Source organism: Microtus pennsylvanicus, chromosome 4, assembly GCF_037038515.1.
Source record: "Microtus pennsylvanicus isolate mMicPen1 chromosome 4, mMicPen1.hap1, whole genome shotgun sequence".
NCBI lineage: Eukaryota > Metazoa > Chordata > Mammalia > Rodentia > Cricetidae > Microtus > Microtus pennsylvanicus.
The window spans coordinates 27,439,025-27,465,820 of NC_134582.1; the positions used below are offsets into that span (position 1 = coordinate 27,439,025).

Sequence of the window (26,796 nt, forward strand, 5' to 3'; positions counted from 1 at the left end):
ATAAAGTGATACTTACTCCAAGTCGATCAAGACATTGACTTGCTTTCCCATTTCTGTCACTCACTAAGATTTCATTGGTAACGAGACTCAGTGTCCTTCTTGAGTGTAAACACCTTTTCTCAGTGGCCAGAGAAGATATGATTTTTCTCAGATATACAGGGAATGGATGGATGACTCTCTTTCTTGGAAAAGAAAATGTAGATATAGACTCAATGAGGCAAGACTGAAAATCCTTAGTGAATAACTAGGTGGGAAACTGCCATCCTGGGTCAAGGACTTCTCACAGGAGGTTCCGTGGTTACACTTCTCTCTCCTGATCGGGACCCGCTGGGCCTGCTCCAAGGAGTGGGGAGGGACCACCTGACAGAAAGGTCACACCGTAGACAGCGTCCCTTTATTGTTTTGGCATTCACATGTTAGTTTGTTGTTTCAAGACACCCATCGCACAGCTGTGCCCAGCGAGACAGTTCATGAGAGGCCACAGCACACACCGTTCTTCTGGAGGCCACACCTAATTCTTTTATGTTGGTTAAATATTTAAGAACACCGAGGTTCCGTATTTAAAGACACGGTACACCTTAAGCCCTGCCAATCTAAACCAAAAGGCCTTTAAAATGTCAGGCATTTCTAAGACTTTAGACCAATCATCCACGTCTAGGACGACACAATGCACCACCTTCCGAACTGAATCGGCTGTCTCTCTTTCAAAGCCCTATTTCGCAAGCGCTCAGGGGATGATCCCACAGTGTCCAAGAGGAGCAGGTGTTGAGAGAAAGCCCTGGAAGCCCCCCTTCGCAGTTTCACAGATCAAATAGGTATTTGGTGTCAGCAGACAGAGCAGCCTGTATTCCCATCTCTCTTCCTGGAAGGGATGAAGGACAGGGTGGCTTCTTGGGGAGTGGTCCTGGGCTTTGGGCTTTTCATAGCTTTGTGGAATTTTCTAACTTAGAAAGCCTTCCCAGCCCTACATAAATCTCCCCCCTGCTACTGGCCCTCATTCTGTGATGATGATGACAGTAGAGAGACCCAAGACATTACATTCACATCTGTAATTTTAACTCATGTGTTCCTTCCATATTTTCTCTGTCTCCGTCTAACCCTTTCTCTTGTGGCTCACATCTGTGATATAAAAGAGGGAAAAGGAAGTTTCTAATCCATCTTATTCATTTCCTCATTTCCACCGGAAAGTAACTCTATCAAGCACACACACATACTAAGACGTGTAGCTCGACTTACACACAGGCTATGCTATTAATCAAGATAAGCAACACATGAGCCTTAGTGTTTTCACTGCTGACCTGTCTCCACAGACTCAGGACACCTCCTCACTGAAATTTCCTGCTACTGGCCATTTGACAGAAGTCAGTGAAGTGGGTGTGTGGTGTTTTGTATGTCTCCATAGCAATAGTAACAATAATTCCTATGCAAACCTTAATGCACACAATAACTATTTTATAATCACTACTTATTTGAAAAATATCAAAAAATACAATAATACTAATACTCATCAACAAAGTAACCCACTAACCCTTTGTGTTCTTGACACACAGTCTGACCTTGAACTTGTCATCCCCATGCCTGAGAACACTGGGTGTTGAAATGATAGAAACACCGCAATGATCAGGTTGTCAAAGAAATCATGAATAAACCCCAAAAGTAACCAAATAATACTCAAACAAAATTGAAAACGACTTCACTGACCCAGCATTTACTCATGATTATTATGGTTTTTTATTATTATTATTTAGAAAAACAGTGGCAACAGATGTAAACCATACTCCTGAGGCTGACAGAGCCCTGAGAAAAAGCTAACGGCTGGCTCTCCTCATAGGAGGTTGCCAGTGCTGGCAAGCCAGCGCTGGACGGGCTCCATGCAGAATATCACCGTCCTTAAATTCTAGCAAGGTTCTGAGTCATTTGTGAACTGAACAACCAAGCATTCATTGTAGCACCTTTTCAGCTTAAGTAGTAAGAAGTCTTGAGTCCTCCTTAAACATGGATGGATACGGAAACGCTTATCGCTGGTTAAAAGTGAAAGTCACACTGTGTCCTGCTGGAGCAGCTAGAGTCCAGCAGAAAGCTCCTACAGGAGCCAGGGTTTTGAAATTTCCCCCAGGAAAGCCAAGAGTCACAGTTGGAGGCTAGCTGCCGGCCCTTTAGGAACAGCAGGCCATCCTGATGGAGTGCATCTGGCTATTTTTTTAAGTTCTAGGATGCCTGTATGCTTCCGTCTTTGATAAAAAGGTCCCTTAGGCTCCTGATGACCCTCAGAGTTCCCATTTATATTGGAAGGGAGATTACAGTAGATACTTTGCCCAGATTTTCAGCTATGTATTTTATTTCAGTGGCTGGACTCTTGATTTTTCTGGGGAAAATGTAAGCAGTGTGAAGTATTAGCTTGTAGTGGTGTTGAACTATTACTCTCATGCTGTTCTGGGTGACTTGTTTTATATTAAGTACCAATTAGGAATGGGTTTGTAATAGACACAAGTATAAGTAACTGTTTTATCCATGCCTTTCCAGGTTATTATTCTTCATCCTCCACAAGCCTCTTCAAACACTTGGTGAGGGTACCTTGAGTTTTGGTTTTCGGAGGGTATCAGAAGCCGGCCAAAGACCTTGATGGTCCTGTTTTATTTCCATCAAGGTATCCAGATGATCTTAAAGGTCAGGTCATGGAGTCTGAACAAATCCTGGGCTTGTTCTCTGCCATATTAAAAACTTTTAATAAAAACTGTCATTGTTTCTCTGGAAACAAAAATTTGACAGCAACATCACCTCATTAATCTAGCGCAGGTGGTGAAAACAGGTTACTCCAAGAAGCCCCGTGACTTCCTCCTTGAATAGTCCCTTTCCCAGCTGGTGACCCTGACGGAAGGACAGCACTCTAACCTGGGTCAGGAGAGTGGGCGTGGGGTGCAAAATGGAGCCATTGCATTCCCGAGAATACACAGGGCTCCCTTCCGCCACAGACTGCAGAGCATTGCTAACACAGACTGATTGCATCTCAAGGCAATCTTTACATTAAATGATATATCCAGAATCTGCATGCTCGCTTTTTGGACTTGGGTCTGTGAAATCCCATGCTGGGGGGGAAAAGTTCTCAGAAATAGCTCCATTCAGGAAAAGAATTGGAGCCTTTTGGGAACAATCAAAACCTGTTTAATTTATATGAAACCCTGGCGAGAGGAGTTTTTAGAACGGGAGTTTGAAGTCAAAATTTTCCACATTATTGCAGAGTTTCTGCTTCCTTGCTGAGCGTTGCTTGTTGCTTTTATAAATAATGCTTCCTCCAGCTGGCACACTTCAACAGGATCCATTCAAACTGATTACATGGGACATTAAGCAATTCCGGTACCTTTCTCAATCAAAACCAAAGGTTATGTTATTCCCTCTATCGCTTCCCTTGCGCTTCTATTGCCTAGGGAAGAAGTTGGCGGTGCTACGGAGACTGACTGTTTCAAGGAAAAGCGCAAGGGTTAGGCCTTTTTCTTAGTTGAAACACAGCGTTCAACCTTGGTCATGCCCTTGAAGACAGGTTCTTTTACGTAGAGCTACCATTTCCCCAGGGATAAGGGGAGAGAAGAAACGTCTCTGGTGGTCTTTCCCTACTCTCGTTTCTTTCGTGGATGCGCTTTAGTGTACGGACCACGCTGCAACCTGGTTGGCCTGTGTCACAGGGTGGCATGCCAATCTGGCAGTTTGGAGATAGCCATGATTTCTATCAGCAGAAAAAAAAATTGGCCAATTGACAGCTAAAGGTCACATCAACAATGACTCTTTTGTGTCTGGACACAGCTGGGACAGTAAACCTTTCACCGGTTATAACAGAACCTCTGAAACATGATTACACGGAGGTGCTGAGGAAAATCCCATGACCTCTTCTAGAACACATAAGGGCTCTCAAGGTGACCATGGGGGTTAGAGAAGGCGCGGAGCCTTGGGAACTACTCTTTCTAATGCAAGTGGTCCTATAGTTTCTCAGTGGGTTTTTTAGAAGTAAGGCAGAGACCACAACGCTGAAAAATAGAAATACATTAGCTCGCATGGGGGCATATTGGCCTCACACAGTTAACAGCAGCTGTGCCACCAGGGAAGAGTTGCTCACTGATGAGAGAGTCTTTGGGAATTGAGCTAGCCCAATCAGTGAAGTGAGGAAAGGAGGATGCAAGAACATATTACAATGTGATTACTAATCACGTGGCTTGCAGGAGACCTCTGGGTTATTCTAAGGGCAAATGGATTCATACAGAACTTAGCAATCAAAAACAAAGGGACAGGGCAAATGGCGGAGAGGAGAGGCGAGATTACAAAGCCGGCGGCACTGTCAACATCAGCTGTACCCACAGATGTGAGAACATAGCCTTTACCCCTACAGTGTGTGGGGACAAACCTGAAGAATGAGATAGACCATTGTCACCACACTGTTGTCAGTAACTACTCTGACTCAGAAAATCAATTATCTCGCATGAGGGGACTATCTAGGGAGAGGCCAGGTTGACCTGTATTGTTCTCTCATGATGCAGAGTCTTGGCTGTGTGATCTTCTCTGGTGACGAATCAGGAACTAATACAGATTAGGGGTACCTCTGGAGCACCCTGGAGGGACTGTTGCTTCCTGCTTCCCCTGGAAATCTTACCCCAAAGCTAGAACCAGGAGGACTCCCACAGGTAGAAGGCAATCTGCCAGCATCTAGTGAGACACACACATCTCCAAACGACAGTAACGATTACAGTTTCGAGTTCCTGCCTGACTTCCCTATGACAGACGTGACCTGGGAGGATAAACCATAGAAAACTCTTTCTCCCAGGTTGCCTTTGGTTAGAGCAGTTTATCACAGCAACAGAAACGGAACTAGAACACCATGGTTTTTCCTACACAGACATGATAAAGTCTAACTGATAAGCTAGCTATGGTAAGATTAACAACAGCGCCAGAAAGAAAAATTGGTTATGACAATGCATGGTAATAAAAAATGTGAATGGTGCCCCTTTCTTTCTCCAAACTTTATTTTGCTATTTTCATCTTTCTTGTGACGGTATGCTAGGATATAGGACCTATCCGATAAGAGGAGGTAAAGAGGGGAACATGGCCTTGCATGGGGCTTCCACATAGATTTACCAGGCACCAGCAGTGTGGTTCTGTCACAATGTGAGAATGAAGACGGCAGTTAAAGTGACTGCTCAGGAAGGTGGCACATAAAGTCTGAATATCCAGGGCAAGTGAGAGTTTATCACCCTGTTCAGACAGCCTGAGCTTTTAAAGCTTATGAATGTTTCTTTCTAGAATTTTCTGTCTAATGATTTCAGGCCATGATCGATATTGGGTATCTGAACTCTTGAGAGGGAACTGCAAGTGTGAATCAATATGTTTAATACATTTGTAACAGTGCAGACCTTGTGACCATCAGTGGCATCGGCTCGCAAGATAACTTATACTAGGGTATTAAACGCTTGTCGATATACAAGCGTCTTTAATTTCAAATCTTTTAACTCATACGGTTGTGGTGCCCACCTGGGTTCAACATAAAGATCATGTGTAATTGCACAACTGACTCTACCAGGTCAGAGGAAGGCAATCTCCCTACAGCTCAAACAGGGCTGTGGGAATGACTCGGCCTGTTTGCTCTGCATGGGAACCCTTGCCTCACAGGGCCATCTGATTGTAAAGATAGGAAGAGAACAGGCGACAGCCGAAAGCAGGACCTGCTGACAGGGAGGTAGGGGCCACTATCCAACTGCTAAAATCCTTCCAAGGCTAAGAGAGAACTAGACGTCTGTTCCGCCCTAAGGACCACGCGTGTTCACTCACTTCCTAGAGCTCACCAAGCTTGTGTTGCCCCTGCTCTCGGTGGCTACAGAGTTTAGGAGCAATAAAGGATTGTCATCTGGGATTGGATACCTCTGGAAAAGTGGGTCAGAGCTTGCTGCGAGAAGACACATTTAAATACATTATAAAATAGTGACTCTGGAACTCCTTCAACACCGGAAATCCTCACAGCCAAAGCGGGTTTAGCTAGACTGTCTTCAACCGTGAACCCATCAATCAGGAGACTGAGTTATTTCTTCAATTAAAAACAAACCCCAAAATCCACAAATAAACAAAAACCAAGATGTCATGGGCAGAAGCACCACCACTGTCACTTCCCCTGTCATTTCGTGTGGCTTCAGAGGAACCTTCAAATACAGTCCGCTATAAAACACATGATCGGGTTGTCGGGTTTTACTTCACAGCCCTGTGCTCTAGCTACGGGTCAGGTGTTGTCATCTCTTCTCGTCTCACAGGCCACCTTCTCTACTTAGACCACCCCCACTCACACTCCTTTCCCCCACTAATTTATTGCTCAGCTCAAGTCCCATGTTTACAGTGGCTGGTATCCACCCCCAGCCAGAGTCCCCAATCTGCCTACTGCCATGGTTCTTGGCAAAACACACTATGCCACTTGAGTGGGCCTCATCGGTTAGTACCTTAGAGCCGTAGTTCCCAACATCACTAACATGGTGAAACAATCTGAGGAAGAATAAAGTGTGGATAACCTACCTGCACCTCAGACCAGTGAAACTGGGGTCTCTCAGGACAGAACTCAAGATTTAGGATTTGTGGAAGTTCTCAGTTACTCTCAAAATTTAGCTAAGATCAGAAACACTTATGTAGCAATGCATTAAAGGCTAGTTTTAATCTGTCTGGTGTTAAATTTTTATAAAGAATCTCTGCTGGCTCCATAGCTCAGGGGTTAGAGCACTGGTCTTGTGAAAGAATCTCTGCAGTTAAAATGAAAGGGATTTAGAATTGTGTTGCATGGTATTAAATTGTTGAACTTTATTCATCCTGGGGTGCAAGTAGTTTGAACAGAAAATAGACAAATATCAACATGATTAAAATCACTAATTCATTGATTTTTATAGCAATACTTTAAGCGAAAGATAGCATAGTTTTCTTTCATTAATCATATTATGAAGACTCTTCCAACAGTTTTGTACTGCTTTTGTGGGTATTTTCCATGCTAAGATGACAAACTTAGAGGAACTTTGCATTTGAAAGCCCAGTGCAATGCTATAGCTCAGGCAACGTATAGACATGAGGACCAGATGCAGTGGTTCTCAGAGTGTTGTGGATCAGCTGCAGGAAAACAAAACTCGTATTCCCAGATTGCTTGGGCAAAGCTCAGGAGCCAGTTGTGTTTATCCTTTTTCATACGGAGGTGTAGTATTCACCTCTATACTAAGCGTACAGTCCAACAATCTTTAGTATCTACACAAAGCCACACAGCTTTTACTATTACATAGTTCCTCAGTATTTGTAGACAGACGCATTAGCAGTGATGCCTCCTCTCCCTGCACAGACCAAAGGGAGCGGGACTTTGTGTCTCCTGGTGTTTACTTATATTCTGGATATTTGTATCAATGCAGTCATGCATATATAAACTTTGCTTTCTGGCTTATTTTGCTTTAGGTAGTAGTGGTAGTGTGTGTGCGCACGCGCGTGTGTGTGTATGTGTGTGTGTATGTGTGTGTGTGTGTGCATGAGTATGCACACATGTGTCTGAATTTGTGCATGCACTCTCATGTGTGTATGTAGGTGCCTGTTCTCATGCCTGGATACACATGCAGAGGACAGAGGTTGGCATCAGATGAGACATCTGATATCGGCTCATCTCTATTTTAGCTTTTTGAGGCAGGGTCTCTCCTGGAATTTGGAGGTTACCATTTTGCATAGGCTGGAAGGCCAGCAAGCCTCAGGGATCCTCCTGTCCCATGTTCCACAACACAGTCTATCAGCACTAGAATTACTGGCATGTGCCACCATGCCCAGCTTTTTTGTGAATGCTGAGATCTGAATTCTGGTCCTGATGCTTGCACAGCAAGTGAGTAAAATGCCAAACCAACTCCTGAGCCCCCAAGGTGCTGTGATGGCAAGAACAGATTTATTTTTTACTTAAGAGTTGCTCAGGCTAGTCCCAGTCAAACTCTTGGGCATGAACAGTCCTGCTCATCAGTTTGGTGTCATGGAAGTATTTACCAGCCAATCAGCATTAGAAAATTTCCCAAAACTTAGGAGCTCCCCACCTCCTGAGACTGAATCTTCTAAAGACAACACCTGCCACCCCCTCGTCCCTCAGAGCACGCCTGCAGTCCCAGTGGGTCCTCATGCCAGGACTGAGATCAGACAGCTGCCCTGAGCTTGTGTTCACGGGAGAAACCCCTGATTCAGAAGTGGGGGATCTAGTGAAGGCTTTCCAGAGCCTGAGCCAGAGATCCTAGTTGGAACTGGGTAGTAGTGAGAGGCTCTGGTGGGAAACCTCTGTTGGGATTTGACTCTCGTTCCCAGCTGGTTTCCAGCACTGGTCTGACGCTTCCTGAAGAGTCTGAGAGTTGCCTGTGATCTCCACTAACACCAATTCTGCTTACACAGATGGAATATAGTTCTGTAAATGGGATCCTGACCAACCTCAGAATTATCTATCGATGCTCATTGTTAATGTAAGAGTGCTTTAAATCTGCATGCCAGCTTCGGTGCCCTGTCTGTCTCCTTTGTAGGAAAATCTCACTTCCCATAAGTCTGGTAATTTTTCTCTAAAATTTTGATCGTAAAAGGTGAAGTCTTTCAGTAATGCGACTTGGACCCTTTGAGGTATTTAACACTAGTGATAAAATATTTCCCCATATTGTAATGCATTTTCTTCTTTCTTTCTTAGAATATATTACTTTTATGTGCATATGTGCACGCCTATGTTAGATCATACTCAACATGTGTGTGTAGAAGTGCATAGATCCCCCTGGAACTGGAATTAGATTGTTGTGAGCCACCTGATGTGAGTGCTGGGCACTGAACCTAGGTCTTCTGCAAGAATAGTAAGTTGTCCTAACTTGCTGAACCAGGGACCCCGAAACACTGCTTTCTAATGGGCTCTGTCCAGAGCACAAACTCTGAATGATGTCTTGTCAATTCCAGCAGGTTAGCTGTACATCTTGAGCCTCTGACCATCCCATGGCTTTTCTCAAATACATCTGCAAACACTACGGCAGCTTGAAAGTACCCCTGATTGCTCCATCTGTGCACTGGAGAAAGGTGGAAAAGTCTCAGAGACAAAAATGTGTCTGTCGTTTTTTACATTTTATATAGAGAAGCAGGTTTTGGTGTCTGTGTGTATGGCTGGGTGCACACAGTAGGTATGCATACCGCATACATGGCTGGGCGCACACAGTAGGTATGCATACCGCATATGTGGCTGGGTGCACATAGTAGGTATGCATACTGCATACGTGGCTGGGTGCACACAGTAGGTACGCATACCACATACATGGCTGGGTGCACACAGTAGGTATGCATACCACATACGTGGCTGGGTGCACACAGTAGGTATGCATACCACATACATGGCTGGGTGCACACAGTAGGTATGCATACCACATACATAGCTGCGTGCACACAGTAGGTATGCATACCACATACGTGGCTGCGTGCACACAGTAGGTATGCATACCACATACGTGGCTGCGTGCACACAGTAGGTATGCATACCACATACGTGGCTGCGTGCACACAGTAGGTATGCATACCACATACATGGCTGCGTGCACACAGTAGGTATGCATACCACATACATGGCTGGGTGCACACAGTAGGTATGCATACCACATACATGGCTGGGTGCACACAGTAGGTATGCATACCACATACGTGGCTAGGTGCACATAGCAAGTATGTATACCACATACGTGGCTGGGTGCACACAGTTAGGTATGCATTCCACATACATGGCTGGGCCTATGGCTTCACATTGAGAAAGGGAGCCTGGTGTCTCATTGCTGGGCTAATCCTGGTTAAAGCTTGCAAGGAGAACTCCTGCTGTTACATTGATCCCCAAGGGATGCAGAGAATCACATTTTTAAGGTCAGAAATTTCCCACAACACATAGTCTTGAAAAGGAAACTGAGAAATCTTAAGAAGAAAATAATCGCTGTTCTTAAAGAAAATTCTGGAAGCGATTCTTCGTCATCAATAATGTGTGAGACAGCACAGGTACACGAGCCAGAAATGGGAGCTGGGGGGAAGCTGGGAAGGACACAGTTTCAGTGATACAGATTCCCAGAGGTGTCAGATTGAAGCTGGTGGGTAAGGGACCATCTGGGCGAAGGCTGTTCTGAAGTCTAAATGTGTGTCCTAAGACTGCGTCTAAAAGGAAAACTCCACTGCCCAGGCAACACGGTTCGGTAGAGATGTTAGGGCTCTCCTCCAAAATATTACTGAGCCTCCCTCCAATGAACTTTGAGCAATAGCAGGACCGAGAGATTACTGCTTGTAAGTATTCATCCTGCTGGTTCGGGCTGAAATCCCCTCAACCTGAGAATACTAATCAACTAGCGAAAGGAAACATGAATTGACAGCAAGAGCTTTAAGGGAACACTGCAGACCAGCAAGGGTTACGGCAATAGAGCTCTTAATTACTCTGGCTACCTCCTGAGCCCTGTCTCTGGGGATGGCTGTGTTCCACACCTGGAAGAGTGTTGAGGGGGAAACATCCCCATGGGCTTCGACTGGACACGACTTGTTTTCAATGCCTACTGTAAACATCGAGCTGTGTTCTCATTAGCAAATCCACACAGCTGAAAAACACCTCTCTTCTCCCAGCCTCTTCTCTCTGCTGAACTTCTGGCCTGACTGTGAGCATTGTTCCTGCACCCACTCCCATCTTCATGTGCCCGGCATTCTCCCCTACGCCCTAACCCAGCCGCTTTGCTTTTGATCAGTCTGGCCTCCTCCCTGCTCCTCCTCCCAATCCTTCTTCTTAAATGCTTTTTTTTCAAGAGGACAGACAGTAACCGTTCATAGCCAAATCTCCCTGCACCCACTAAGCCTGAAGCAGGAGAAGTGGTCTTGTTAGGATCAGCAGAAAAGGCTGAAGCGTGAACAATTAATAAACATTTCTTTTGGGTTCACATTCCATTGCCTTTTCCTGGAATTCTGTGATTTGCTTGTGTCCTTTCTAGGGGAAGTTCAAGTCCCCCCAGTTCCTCCTGCACTACCCCGGCACTTGGTGAAGAGTGGGGGAGCATGAGATACTGTGGAGGTTTCTGAATCCGGAAATCTGAAGATGACTTGTGTCTAAACCACTTGTCAGTTCTATGACCTGGGCATCATCATTTGAGAAATCACCTTGGTGCAGACAAGTCAGTCCAACATATTTACTTATTTGGTTGCTTGTTTTTGTTATAGATTCCAAGATTACAACAAATCCTTTATCTAGGAAGTGCAAGAGAACGCTCCCAGCCCCCTCAGTTTCCCTCCCATCCTGCAGTAGGCTTAATGTAGGGCTTTATGGCACATAAAACCCAGGGAAGAGAATGGACAAAAGATAGATCTATTTATATTAGAAACACTAAAAATAATAAATATCTGCGCTTAAGCAATTGCTTAAATGAATATTTAAAACTGGAAGCAACTTCCTGTTTCACCAGGCAAAATGAGGGTTTGACATCTTCTATGGTTTCTAGATACTAAAATTTACTTTTAAAAACAAATTAATTCACAACCATTCTGAGGTCTCTTGGTTGTAGATTGTAGGTTCTTTCACTCTGGAATTGCTGGGTGAGAATTTGAGAGACTAGACAATAACACCGGGTTAATCTGAATTCTTTCAGTACTGAAATTAGGAGAGTAAAGAGTAACATCAAAAGCATCACACAAAAAAGCGGTACCATCCAGCTCCCCAACCCTGTCCTGGCATTGGCATTTCTCACCCTCAGATGTCTCCAGACATCTCACAGTGGAGTTAAAGAAACTTTGGCAAAGTCAGCTGCAATCATTTAGCCCCGGGCTGAGGGAATATACGTCATAAACATTCCCAGTAGGGACAGTTGTTTATTGGGGTCAAGTTAGAATGGGAGAGAAACAGGTTGGATGACATTCTCCAGGGGGCTGAGAAAGCAATGACTGGGGAAGGCTAGGCAGGAAGGACTTAGAGCATTCCAGAACTGCCCCTGAGCATCAAAGATGATCTTTTCCAGTTGCAAACCACCTCAGCAGTAGTTTTCCATTCCCTGTGGCGCTGGCAACTGCCTAACACAATCAGCGTATTCTCACTCAAGTGAAGGTGAGCAGAAGCGCCCAGCTAATTCCTCTGTGCCGGCTCTGGCAGGCAGGGAGCCGCCTCCTACACTATCCCCTCATGCGCACAAAGTATGAGTAATTGCTTGAGCTCAACACAGGGACATGATTTATTTTGAAAACAGTGAAGCAATTAAGAGCTAAACCCCATATCATAGAATCTGATACTGAAAAATAAATGTTTATAAAGTGCTAGGCAATGTCAAAGCACATATTGTGAGTGATGAAGAAGGCCGGGCACCCCAGTAGAAGCAATGCCAATAGCGACAAGTGTTGGCTGAGTCCCAAGCAGGTGCTACTGTTAATCCCTTCCCTCCTGTCATCTCATTTAATCCGGGTTCCGGTATGTAGATGGGTCACACATACATTAAAGCTCACCACTGAACCAATTAGGGAATATTTACTAGTCGTTTCCATGCTTATTGTCATGGGTCAGTTGGTGGTTGTGTCTGCTTTTGCTTTTAGCACATCTTTATGCAAGACTCATACCTGTCTTGCACACGCTGGTGCAGGCTTCCATAAAGTAACTCATTTAACCACCAGGCCATATCTAGAATGATATATATTCAATGCCGCTACCTTTACACAGCTGGTAAAGGGAAGGGCTGGGCTTTAGACTCTGGCATTTGCTTTGAGTACTTAGAGGGGGGATATGTTTTATCAAGTGGGATTTATGGTGTAGCATTTTAAAAAAACGAGGTGTGCAGAGATAGCTCAGCCAGAAAGCACTTGCTGTGCCAGTGTGATGGTCTGAGTTCAAGCCCAGAGCCCACATAAAAGTGGCAGAAAGAACCAATATGAAAATGTCGTCCTCTGGCTTCTGCATGCATGTTATGGGTTTTAATATGTGCATATCCACACAAAAAACATGAACATGTATACACAGTGATAATAAATAATTTCAGAAAGTCCTTAGTTAACTGGGGTGGACCAAGAGTGTATGAAGTATACGGGCAGTGTGAGGGGAAGTTTTGGGAGCATATTATGCTCACCTCTGTTGTCTCCAGATGTTGTCAATGACTGTTAGCATCATGGCTATTGGATTTAAGGACTAATTGGTACTAAGCACTTACTGGTAACAACAAGCTCTTCTCTGATGGAAGCTGCCTTCTCCTAGGCCAAGGGATGATAGACCCATCATGGAGACGAGAGAGGAGTATTCTTCTAATTAAATGACTCAGACCAAACTTTCAGCTAATAGTGGGGCTGAGCTGAATTTTATCTTGTCCTTAAACAAGAAAAGAGAGGACTGTAGAGACAGCTCAGTTGGTAAAGTGTCCACCACACAAGTATGGCATCTAGACAGGCAGAGTTCAGTCCCCGGCATCCATGCGAAAGAGCTGAGGGCGGTGGTCTACACCAATCAACTCAGCACTAGGGAGGCAGAGGCAAGAGGATTCCTAGAGCTCACTGGCCAACCAGTCTGGCTGTATCAGTGAGCCTCGGGTTCAGATGGAGACCCTGTCTGAAAAATCAGGTTAGAGAGTAATCAATCTGATACCAGCCTCTTACTTTCACACTCACGAGCACTCCTGCACACACACACACACACACACACACACACACACACACACACACACACACCAATGCAAAAAAAGCAATGTTCTTGTCCCTTGGAATCAAAATAGATATTTGGAGGTATTGCGTATAGTCTCATGCATAGCTCTTGATTGTATGGTATTTATTGCATAAATTTCGATCTTAATTCTTACTTGGTTTCATAATAATAATGCAATTTTAATGCACTCTACCATGGAGCCAAAGATGTGAAGAACTATCAGTCCTCGTTCAGAGAATGACTTAAATGCAGACAGGGCAGTTGCTCATTGACATGTATAACCTCACTTTCTTCCTGGTCTACTGCCAGCTCTTCTTTCCCAGAATTCCCTGTAGTCACAGTGCCTTACGACTGAGTTCTAACAACTGGGCTGTAAGCAGAGGTGAGAGGTTCCACTTCCTGAAAGGCCTAAGCAGATATTAGGCCTGACTGTCTGGACCCTAAAGAAGACGACCCCAAAGTGACCTTGGGTCCTGCAGGTTGAAGGGAGGATTCTTCAGTCTACCACCAAGTAGTGACATCCATTATTCCAACTAACAAATGAGTACCTGAAAAGACTGTGATAAAATACACGGAGCCCCCAGCTGCAAGTACCACACATTCTTGCTGCCTGCAAAGAGCACCTTTCCTACAATGGAGCAGATGCACTAAAGTACCTGCCTGGATTTCAAATCTGAGCTACAGCTGCTACCTAGTTCACCTAGTAGGCTTTGCTTACCACACACGCTGCTCTGTTTCCTTTGAATTAGTTACAAATGAGAAGACTTCATGAAGAGGGCTGGATTTTCATCTTCTGAAAAACTGGATGACCTAGCTGCCTGGCTTTATTCTGTGTGTGTGAAGTCAGGCGCCTTCTCAGCAAACATGACTCTCTGGCTACCTTCCATCTTGTGCATTCTTTGCTTGAGTTTGGACTGCAGGAAAGCCTGCCTGCTGGATTATCACAAATGACTGTGGATTAAAATCATACGCAAAGTAGCTACACTGTAATTACCATAAAGAAAGAACTTTATTCACATACAGTGAGCTGGCCTTCTGCTGTTGGAAACTGCACGAGCAGCCATCCAAAATCCATTACTATTACTATGTCTGCTGGTCTGATATTGTTCATAGGTTCTTTCTGTTTCTCTCTCACTATTGTCTGTAGGATAGTTTGCCCAAATCTCATTTCAGAACTACCTTACTAGAAAATAAACGATAATATCTTCCCCTCCCTAATACAGTAAGAATTGCTTGTGGAACCATTTTCTTTGTCTTGACTTTGGCTATGAGAAATATCTGATCCACATTTTTGTTATAAATATACTATGTGGTAAGTTATGACTTCCCCAAACACATTCTAATTTTCTAGGATATGGCCCTTTAATGTATGGTTTCAATTATTATTATTTACTGACTTTTAAAGAACAGTTACTTCACACATGCTTTATGGGTCATCTCAAATCCTTTGTGGAAATTAGATTTAAAATGAGTAAATACAGTTAAACATTGCAGCTAGATTTACTAACTATAAAATTATATCAAGAGAGCAGTTGAAACTAAATGCTCATAAAGTACTAGGCTGTGTTAGATTTAAATCCAGATATTTGTTTCTTTCCTTTGGAAACGGGACAAAACAATACATATTTTTACTCTTTCTTGGATAATTTACTATAAAACAGAAAGACTTATTTATTATTGTCATTTTCAAGTTCATATTAAATGTAACACATGACTATGACTGCGATCTAGGCCCTGGAGAACTCATCTAGTAGTGTAGAATAAAACCTAAAGAAAAATCTCAAAGCCAAAGGAGAAACTCAGACAGAAACAGCTCCTTCCTGAAGGAGGGGCAGAAAAATGAGAGGGGAGTAGAGGAAAGTCTTGTTCTGAACCCAGGGGAAATCCTTAGTGAATTCCAAACCTTCCAACCCCTGGGTGTCAGCCGGCATGGGGAGGGTGTCAGGAGATGGTGCTGTGTGCAGCGACAGTTCAGACACACTTCCTTCCCAAGCCCTCGGAGGTTATCTGGCAACAACTCTCACCAGCTGGAAAACCTCCACTAGTACCTCATTTCCCAATTCTCCAAATCAAGTATAATGAAGACAAGCCATGGACTAACCATACAATGTTTAAAATGGGTGGCTGACTTATGATGTAGTATAGACAATCCAGCCAAGGAAAGCCAAGTGGAGAATAATTACACTACACCCAGCACAGGCAGCACTTTTTCCTCCATTTATTCTAGGTGCAAACTGTCAGTATTATGTGGTTCTGCCCATAAACAGCTGCGGAGAAATTTTCCATTAGGTTATATATATATATATATATATATATATATATATATATATATAATCTTTAAAAAGGGCCTCAGATACTCTATTGGAAAGGAATTTTCTCCTCCCTCATTGGCTCCAAGTAAGACACTCTAAGAGACATCTGCCAAGCTCTCTCAGACTGATTAGTTCCACTGTAAGATCCGAAGAATATGTAACATGCAGACATCATAAGCAGCGCTTTATTGGTGGCACGTGCAGCAGAAGTTCTAAAATGGAATGGGACCCATCTTAGAAATCGGTACCCTAGACACAGAACAGCTACCGGGCAGTCTTTGAGAGAAAAGATCCTAGCATCTTCGGCTCTCACTTGCCCTATCTGATGGAGGAGGAGCACCTCCCAGGACTGTTGTGGAAAAGACATGACATAATGTGGGTAGCAGCACTAGGAAACCGTACTGTTAGTGACTCCAAAGGGTTCATTCCTGTCACGTGACAGCAGAATTAGTCATGACAAGCTCCGGGAATGCAGCGATGATACAAGAGCAGGCAGAAGTGTGGGGAGCAGGGGAGGGGCAGGAAGATCATGCCTTTTTTGGTTTATCACCTGAACAAATCGATGTGCTGAGCTGTGCTGCAGCCTTGGTGCTTGCCATGTTAGGACGCGGGCCTTGGAGCAGATTCTCAGTGGCAGGAGAGTCAGCAGCGCTGTGTAGTCAAAGACAGTGCTGGCCAGGATGGAGAACTCCAGCTGACCATAGCTTGGTCAGGGTTACCAGCGCCAGAACTACCTAGGGGCTTCTACAACCTTCCACTGTGGTATTTCCACCCCTAAAACTTCTGAATTGGGATATGGAATTGGGACCTCAAAATACACTTTTCAAACAACTCCCAATGTGATACTAATACTTCCAACTCACTGCGAAAATCACTGAGCTAACGTAAGCAATATGATTCTGTTTCCGCTGATTTAATCTGACTCTGACCAAATTAAATAAAGTGAGATTGTGCCTGAGGGTGTTGGGGGGAGATCCTGGGGGCTCCTGAAAGCAGCAGGAACCTGGTTCAGAGAAAAAGGTCTACAAACAGTTCTAGTCCAGGCAGTATCAACCGCTGGCATAGGGCCTGGGTACCACAGTCGGAATCCATCCACTGTTATCCTTCTGCATCATCCAAATCAAAATGCAGATTCCTTGCAGTTTCGCAGGTAGGCTTATCTCAAGTTAAAAGCAAATAAAAAATATTCTGAATGACAGACCACCTCCACCCCTCCAGACTGCATACGGCGAGAAAGACTCAACCATAAAGGAAATCTGGGTATGACTTGGGGAAGGGTGTTCATGGATGTCTAAGGTCAAAGGAAAACAAAACAAACCCTAAGAAAGTGACCAGGATGGGGAAAGAGTAACCAACAGGTGGGCTAGAGCTTTAGGGTAGGAAGAAACTACACATGAACAAACTGGAGCTTCCATAGAGCTTTAATTCCAAAAGTTTAACACACCAACAGCTTTTCTGTAGGGAAAGAAGTTCAACCAAACTCTTAGAAAAAACTTTCAGGAATGCCAAGGTTGGACCTACCCATGTGCAGGATCTCCTACCCTCAGCTTCTGACCCTGAGCATCCTATGAAACTGGCTTCTGAGAGTCTGGTTTCAGCATACAATCACCTATCCTACAGATTGAAGAAGGCTTCATGGTTCATTGGAATGATTTATTTATTGGGATGGTTTTGACTGTTAGGCTTATTCTGAAGTATTTTAGACATACATGATGCCATAAAAAATAGAAATACTTGAATGCCTACCGCTCAATTATCCATATTTCTACTTTGAAAGCGCTCCATTGAAGATTAACAGGATGCTGAGTCCTGGGTAGGTCTTATGGATAACTAGACACCAAGAGAAAAGATGACCACTGGGATGAGGGTACAGTGGGGTAGAAGACACAAAGGCTATTGTACAGGCAGGCAAACAAAGCACTATACCTCCAAAGACTAAAGTTCAACAAAAAATGAATTCAACCACTTGGAAGGTATTCATTTATAAAGGGTTTCCCCCCCCCTCTTAAAATATCTAGTCTTAATTCAAGTCATTATAACTTAAACAACTATCTTCACATGACTATAAACCATCACTTCAAGGATTTGTTTTAGCTTGTGTAGGTCGCTAAGCTGTTAAGTAACCACGGAATAGAGAATGAAAAGATTGGCCAGGGCAGCTTAGTTCTGTGGGTGGCCCAGTCTGAGTCCTCACATGTGCACTGGGGGAAAAAATAATCTTTAAAAACATTTAAAACTGTAAGCTGTTTTGAGGAACGGTAAAGTTAGTGGGGCAAGATTTTAAACTTCAAAATATTACAAGTGGTAACAGAAATATTAAAGGTTTGTATAGTTTTCTATTTTATAGGTGTCAGTTTAGTTATATAAAAATGTAATTCCCCTATTGGTTTCTTTCTGACTGATCTGAATAAGTCCAGACAATAAGTTGTTATAGTTCATATTAGGATAACTCATTCAGTGTATTTCTCCACCTGTAGTAGGAATTTATCTTAACTATGTTTTGTGTGTTTTTAATTCAACTTCTACTACAGGCAATTATTATCTTTTCTCCTTTGTCTTTTGTGGTGGTTTGAATGATAAACGTCCCTCCCCCCCCAGTCCTGGGCATTTGAATACTTGGTCTCTAGATGGTGACACTGTGGGTAGGTTAAGGAGATGCGGCCTCACTGGGGGCAGATTCTGAGAGTTTAAAAAATCCTGCATTTTTAGTTTGCTTTCCCTGCTTGGTGCTTGCAGTTGAAGGTGTGAGCCCTCAGTTTCTGATCCTGCCACCCTGCCTGTTCCAGTTGCCATGCCTCCTTCTGCCATCATGAACTCTTATCCCTCTGGAACCATAAGCTCAAACAAACCTCTGTAAGTTTCCTTGCTCGTGGTGTTTCATCATATCAACAGAAAAGTGACCAGCATACATTTTACCTGACAGGACTAGCCTCAGACTGAACTAACACGGTACGTAACTGGCATCTTTAAGGACTACAGCTGTCTCCACAAATTGTTTATCTTGAAACACAAAGTCTGTAGCTGTAAACATCAAAGTAAACTTCACTTTAATTTGACTGTTGCCATTCCTTGCTTTATTGGTTTTTAAATGAGAATACAAAATAATGGCTTTTATAGTGATATCTTCACACATGTCACTGTGCCTGCTCCCTCCCCCTGCGGCTCTCCCCTTTATCTCTGTCACTGAAGTAGACTCTTCCTTGAAGTAGACTCCTTCTGTTTTCACTCCACACATAGGGAAACACACGCAGCTAAAGCTGCACTGTACGCACGAAAGAATACATGCAATGGGTTCCCTTGCCTCCCACCACTGCTCCTCTTGTTTCCCTCTCTCCGCCTTAAGCCATTTCATTCAAATCTGCACAAGGCAGCAAAGAGTTTTCGAGGGAGACAAAAACAAGCCTGTGCTCTGCTCCCCGAGAACCCAGGTTTGGAGAAAATGCTCACCACATGAGGCTAGTCCATCATGGGTTCACAGTGCCATGGAGTGAAAAATACCAATAAAAGACAGATGACTTTTTAGTGAGAGAAAACTTCCTTCAACTAGCTACTTGATCAAGAATGAGAAAAACATGGCCAACTGGATAGTCAGACAGGTGTTCCATATGCAAAGGAATAATAAGCAAAGTTACTAGAGATAAAACAGTATGGCACACTTCCAGGGAGGGTCACAGGTACATAATGGAGGTGAGGTAGGAAAGGGGTTCACACGGCTACACAGGGTCTGAGCGGTTCCTTTCCTGTACCATAGATTTTGATATGCCAATGTCTGACAACTTGTTGCCCAAGCCCCCATTGATGACACGCTCCAAAACCACTTGGTACTGTAAATACAAGTAAAAATGGAGTTTCATTTTGTTAGTAGAATCAGTCAGAAACTAAGAAGAATAAAGAAGAGATGAGATAGGACAAGGGCTGTGTTTGCAAGCACCATTCAGGATGGTCTTTGGGAAACCGGAAAACCATTAGGTAGTTGACTTTGTTAGAGTTAGTATTGCTGTAACATGAAACACCATGACCAAAAGAAACTTAGAGAGGAAAGGGTTATTTGGCTCCACATTATTGTTCATCATCCAAGGAAGTCAGAACAGGAACTCAAACAGGGCAGGGACCTGGAGTCAGGAGCTGATACAGAGGCCATGGAGGAGTGCTGCTTACTGACTTGTTCCTTACAGCTTGCTCAACCTGTTTTCCCACAGGACTCAGGACCACCAGCCTAGGGGTGTTATCACCCACGATGGACTGGGCCCTTCCCCATCAATCACTGATTAAGAAAATGTCCTACAGGCTTGCCGATAACCAGGTCTTATGGAGATATTTCTCAATTAAGGTTTCCTCCTCTGGGATGACTTTAGCTTGTATCAAGGTGACATAAAATTGCCCAGCACAGTGGCTAATTTGTACAAGTGTACATTTAAGGAAGTTACAGTACAATAGGAAGTCTAGTCTTTAATGGGACCCTTAAATGCCTAGAGAGGCTGAAGTTGATAACACAGAGAAACTCTTCTTGTCCCTCTCCCCTATTATTTATTTCTTAATCTTCAGAGTTCTCAGAAATCTCAAGATCTTTCCATTTTCCTCCCAGAAGAACCTTCACTCTATCTACAAAGTTCTGTTACCACAATCTTAGTTCCTTAAGCCCTTCTCTTCGCTCATAGATCTCATTCTCACCGTCAGAGTCTCTTCCATTTAATTTTCTTTTCTATGCTCGATTTAAATCAGTCACCCTTCCCTTCCCTTTTTCCTTTCTTTTCCTTTCCTCTGTCTCTCTATCCCCTCTTATCTTAGAGCTTAAACCTCATGCTTCAAGCATACCAAGCAAGTACTCTGAGCTATGCATGTAGCCCTCACTTAAGTATTTATACATAGATTTTATCCTTTCTCGTCTCAGCTGTCTAAACCCTATGCACCTAAAACAAATGGGCTACTTTGTCCCAGGAGAGAGACAGTAGAATGCTCTAAATTTTCATGTTAATTATTTGGGACCATTTACAATAGCTAAACTATATAATGGTCAGAAAAGGATAGGGAGGTGGTAGCATAGTGAAGTAGCAGGTGCAGAAGTCAGGAAACACAGATCTAGGCACAGAGCATCACAGCTGACTACATAGGGATGAAGGTAGAGATTAGGGTTTTAAGACTGCTTTTTAGTTGATCTCTAGAACAGTCTAGTAGTGTCCATTAGCCACCACGGCTGAGGAATGAAAGAGAGGGATGTACTCAAAATACAGACAAGGAAGATGACAAATCTGGCTTGCTGATCTGGAGAGAGCAGCATGATGCTAGGTCACAAGGAAACACGGCTTTAATTTGATGTTAGATGCAAGTATCGCCACAGCTATGTGCTGTAAAATGGTCCTTATGGATGAACACATCGAGAGACTAGCTGTGCATGGCTTATTTATAAAGCAAACAAACCCGCTTTGTGTTGTTTCCAGCCCCATTGCACCCTCTGCCCCAACACACACTTTTTTCTTTTCTGAGGTGGTGGTAGAGCCCTGCTGAAGGTTTTCTCCAGGGATAATGTTTGAAGAAATGCACATTAAAATTGTTTAGGGGTTATCATCACAGGATGATTAAGACAGAAGGAACTTGAAGGAGATGGAGGTGGTTGTCATCTGCATAGGAGATGCTAGGACTGTGAGCTGAAGCGCTGTTCCGGGATCATTCGCTTCCAGGGCATGGAAAGAGGAAGGGACATTGGAAGTCACACTTTACAGGACCTCTGACACCTCAGAGACAGAGAGCGTACAGAGACAGGAATCTGGAAAGACACTCAGTTGGGATGGCAAAATCATGAAGTATAAAAAGTAATCTAACCTTTTAAAGATTCAGTCTTTTAACCTGAGAAATAATGTCTGGCTTGTTAGGTTATATAAGAATTTGAAACTGATTCGATAGGAAGACACACAACCAACTCAATAAATACTATTATTAATAGTTTCCATTTAAACTTTCTTGAAAAATTAAAGAAAAGCCTTGATGAATACAAACTGGGATGTTGAATCCTAGCTACCAGACAACTTACTTTAGAAAAATCTAGAAACCCTATACAAAAGACCAGCCCCAGTTCAGAGGAGCCTAGGACAATAGCAGCATGGTGGGGGCAGACACTCTGGAGTTAGGGGACAGAAGTAGATACCACAGGGGTTTCCCCAACACACCAGCTGCAGGGAGCTTTAAAATCAGCCCATCGTGGGGAGACTTGGAAGATAGTATCAGAATCTGGGGAGTGCATCTGTCTTCCTCCTTGCACAGGGATGTAGGTGACAGATTAATAGGAGCCTTCTTCCTCCCTCTGCAGTCATTATCTGGCACCCTCAGGGCAGCCGGCGGAGGAACATCTGCGACAGAGTGTTGAGCTAGTCTGCCAGGTTTCTGTTAGAACGGTCACAACGCCACAAATGTCGGCACATTCGTTTCCATTGTGGGACAAATCAGTACCCAAGATCAGAAAAAGACGGAGTTTAAGGATTAAAAGGTCTGTCCTAACACATAAGACTTTTTTTTTTCTTCAGCACAGAAAGATGAGACAATTAAAAAAGATTTTCCAAAGTCAGCTCCTCCTCACATAGTCAGCGGGGTGGTCACGAGAATTCATTATCTTAGGGTCTTTTCTGCTTGCATTCTGAGCTGGGTCTGAGGAACTTGGTGCTGTTGAGAAGGGCCATTTGGCAGGGCTGGCCATATCCTTTATCAAGGTTAGCCCGTGCAGCCCAGATGGATGTGGAGATGCTACAAGCACAACGAGCTCTGGAGACATGCTGAAGGTGTCAGGGGCGTTAATATTCTCAGGAGCAGCTAGGTGCCTGATTCATGGACACAAGCGCACAAGGGTATCCTGTCTGTTGGTGCTCATTGCTTCTCGGCACAGACATGGGCTAAAGGGCAAATGAATTTGCTCCAGAAATTCATGAGACCTTCATCAAGATGTTAAAGGAGCAACTGGACACCCATGCACTCTGATGTAGGGCTGCTTTCCCAAACAGCACAAGACTGAGGCAAATGAGTATACATAGCATGTGCTGCTCTAGACTGGCTCAGAGGCTGGGAGCATTGGTATCACCTGAGGCCTAAGCACCCAGCAAAGGGCGCCTCTGGGCGGCTTGCCTTTGAAACTTTCCAGGGGTCTCTGGCATGAACTAAAGTTTCAGGATCTTTGTCTCAGATCCAAGTTCCATGTATCATCACTGACGGCCACTCCAGTCTCTTCTCTGGCTTTCCTGGCATCCTTTTCTATGTTCAGTGCTCTTTCGATGCGCCATCAGATGGTTAAACCATCTGACCATATAGAAAAGCACATTTTTTTTCATTTTAAGCATCTGCAAGAATATGAACTTTACTTATGGAGAATTTCTAAAAATATTGCATTTTAACTTTACAGTGGATAAACTTCATTTATGACTTCTGACAAATTTCTGTTCATATTCAGGATTACAGTGCTATGAATCATGGGATCAAAAAAAATGGGGGAACACTTACATGGGCTGTAAGTTTCTCCTGGGAAGCTTTTACTTCAGCCTGCAGCTTCTCAATGCACTGGAAAAGAGAAGGGTTTAGCCAGACCCAGAAAGACAAATATCATATGTACTCATTCATAAGTGGCTTTTGGACATAAAGCAAAAAAAAAACCTGCCTAGAATTCATAACCCCAGAGCCTAGACAACAAAGAGGACCCTAAGAGAGATATACATGGATCCAATCTACCTGAGAGGTAGAAAAAGACAAGATCTCCTAAGTAAATTGGGAGCATGGGGATCATGGGAGAAGGTAGAAGGGGAGGGGGAGGAAAGTAGGGGAGCAGAGAAAAACATATAGCTCAACAAAAACAATTTTAAAAAAGAGAGAAGGATTTAGAGAGCAATGTCTAACTCTTCCAAGTATCCCAGAGGCAAATGTGTGCCTGCTCTCAATCTACTGACTGACAGCATCCAGGTCTTAGCTGGGTGTTGAGACCATCTGTACTAAAGAAAGAGGTCATTTCTCTGTCTATGAGAAAGCCTGAGGGCAAAGCACAAATATGTTAACTGCCAGGAAATGGTCAGGAAAAAATGATAGCTTGAGGTGATGAGGTTAATGTTAGTGAGCTTATGTGTGTGTGTGTGTGTGTGTGTGTGTGTCCATCACTTTATAAATTAAAAATATGTGTGCTGGATAGTTTTTTGTCAACTTGACACAAGCTAGAGTTATTTGAAAGGAGGAACCCTTAGCTGAGAAAATGTCTCCCTAAGAATTAACTGTCAAACATTTTCTTAATTCATGATTGATGGAGGAAGGCCCAGTTGCATTCTGGGAAGTGTCATCCCTAGGTTGGCAGTTATGGGTATAAAAGCAGGTTGAGAAAGGCATGGGGAGCAAGCCAGTAAGCAAATATTCCTCCATGGTTTCTGTGTTGACTCCGGCCTCCAGAACCTTGCCCTGTTTGAGTTCCTGTCCTGACTTCCTTCAACAAAGAATAGCAATGCTGAAGTGAAAGCCAAATAAACCCTTTGCTCCCCAACTTGCTTTCGGTCATGGTGTTTATCACAGCAATAGTAACCCTAACTAAGACAATATGTCAAATTTTAAAATCTATTGTTAATTAAACAGAAATAAGTCCTTCATCAATTCCAACCCTGAAAACCAAGAAATATGTGTACAGTTTACACCATGTACAAAATAAATAGACCATGCAGTTAACATTTCCCCAAAAGATACATTATTAAAAATTTTATAAAAATCTTCAAGTGTAACAAAAATTTTAATCTGTGAATGTTCATCAGGAAAAGAAGTTACCTTCACCAAATGTAAATGCTGTATTCACCCCCATAAACTCAAATGTGAGCTTAATTTTTTTTTGCAGTGTTAAGGATGGAACTCAGACCTGTGTACATGCCAAGCCAAATCTCTACTGTTACCAGAGATTTTAGGTTAAAGGCTTGAGCTCTGGAGCTCCCAATAAGCTAGGCCCAGGCCCCTATTCCAATAAAACAATTAGAGAAACATTGGTAAAGAAAAGAGAAAGGAGATGTTTACTTAATATGACCTTATTGGGAAGAGGAACAAATATAGGGGCCCAGTGGCCCCCAAGTCCAATCTTTGGATCACCAACATGAAACTAGAAGGCAAGAACTCTGCACAGTTAAGTACTGGGCCAAGATGTGACCCAAACGGCGCTGGTCCATCATTTCCTCAGCTCTCAGCTGGCTCTGTCCTGCATGGTGGTCCTCTACTACATTGACTTGTTCATTGTAGAATGCAGCCTCACCCTTGCGGACAATTGCCCTCATCTGGGGCGGATCTGCTTTTCCTCCCAGGGTTTGGTCTTCTGGAATCTTAGGTGACTCTAGGTTTAGACAATGTCTTATCTCCGTGTCTCCAGCCAGAAACAGGCAGAGAATGAAGAAGGCAGGTGTCAGGTTCCCCCTATGCTTTTAGTTAGTCAACACTTTTAGTAAAAACTGCTTCTAAGTGTCTGTTTCATCACCACCAAGGGACAGGCCCAGCCCTGGGGACCTTCCACCCAGCCATGGCTTCCAGACTTGTCACATGTGGTTAAGTCACTCCCCAAACACGACCTTTCCTCTATGTACCTTGTCTTTCTCAAGCACCATGTTTTCATAGGACTCTCCTCCAGCGCTCCTCTGGCTCACAGCCTGCAGTCTTTTCTCCAGCAAGGAAACTTTCTCAAGCAGCTGCAGTTTTGCTTCTTCGGAGGCTGTAAGCTAAAGACATGTTTTTGTAAGGACGCCAAGTTTGGTGGTACTTTAAAGGCTTCCTTTAAAAGGTCAGTTTAGGAAGGAATTGTCTCCCACTAATGTCTGCTACACTTTCCTGTCGAGAGCTTCTGTGGCATTTTCTACACATGACAAATGAAAAAAGGGAATATTGGTGACTTCACCATGTCTAACATGGGTAAGAGAGGTAAGAGCACAGGAACAATGCAAGGAGACATTTCTGTCTGTCGGGGTCTCAGCGCTCACCTCCGCTGTGTTCTGAGGTCCCCTGGCTGGTACAACTGCCGCTGAAACCCAACTTGTAGTCATGTATAATTCTTGAAACTTAACTCTTCGGAGTCTACAGCACGTCACCAAGTGTGCGGTTTCTCACTCACTTTAACACTTTACCATAAGACTAACAGTGTTGGAGGCAGAAGGGAATGTTGGAAGTTAAGTGTTTCAAGTGAAACTCTGATTAAAGCCAGATCCATGCAAAAGCACAACCAAAATATCCCTTTGTGTTGGTTCAACTATTCAGATCCCTCTTGAAGGAGGGGGCTGTGATGACCCTCGTCCCTCGGCAGTCCCCTGACTGCTTCTTCATTTCTCTCACAGCTCGTTGTGCTGTCTCTGAGCTCAGCAGCACTCCTGAGGGTCACCGGAAGGTTTGGAGAATTTTGTGTTTGCTGCCACTCCCTGGTGATCTTCAAAGCATAGATTACCTCAGAGAATCTCTTTCACATTACCCTGGATGTTTCTGCAAAAGTTACTCTTTTTTATTTTTGTCTGGAAAATCGGTGTTTTTGGATAGTTCGTGGTATGAAGAAGGCAGTCTGAAAGCAAATACTAGCACACCTTACACCACGCACTGGTCCCCCCAGTCTATCTACCCAATCACTCATTTAAGAAGTCTGCTAGCTGTCACTCAACGCAGTCACCATGCCACGTGTTGGAGTCCCGTCGGTGTATACCCAGGACCAGAGGAAATGCACACTCTAATAACTGTTGGTGATACCTCTCCATTCGAAGTGTTTGTGGAGGCCCAATATGCTTTTATGGCCACTAGCAAAGTTGAGTCTTGGGCACATGGTGGCTTGTGAATGTTGTTGGGCTTCTCTGG

At 43.7% G+C, this 26,796-nt stretch overlaps 1 protein-coding gene across 1 annotated transcript in view; it reads right to left on the reverse strand.

The window, feature by feature from the left end:
• Positions 1 to 26,796, reverse strand: part of Ccdc192 (coiled-coil domain containing 192) — a 190,416-nt gene that overhangs the window by 104,239 nt on the left and 59,381 nt on the right. The window contains exons 4-5 of the mRNA XM_075970836.1: positions 25,551 to 25,682; positions 23,461 to 23,517 (exon numbers count right to left, since the gene is read on the reverse strand). Of these exons, the coding sequence (XP_075826951.1) occupies positions 23,461 to 23,517; positions 25,551 to 25,682 (189 nt within the window). The remainder of the gene's footprint in view (positions 1 to 23,460; positions 23,518 to 25,550; positions 25,683 to 26,796) is intronic.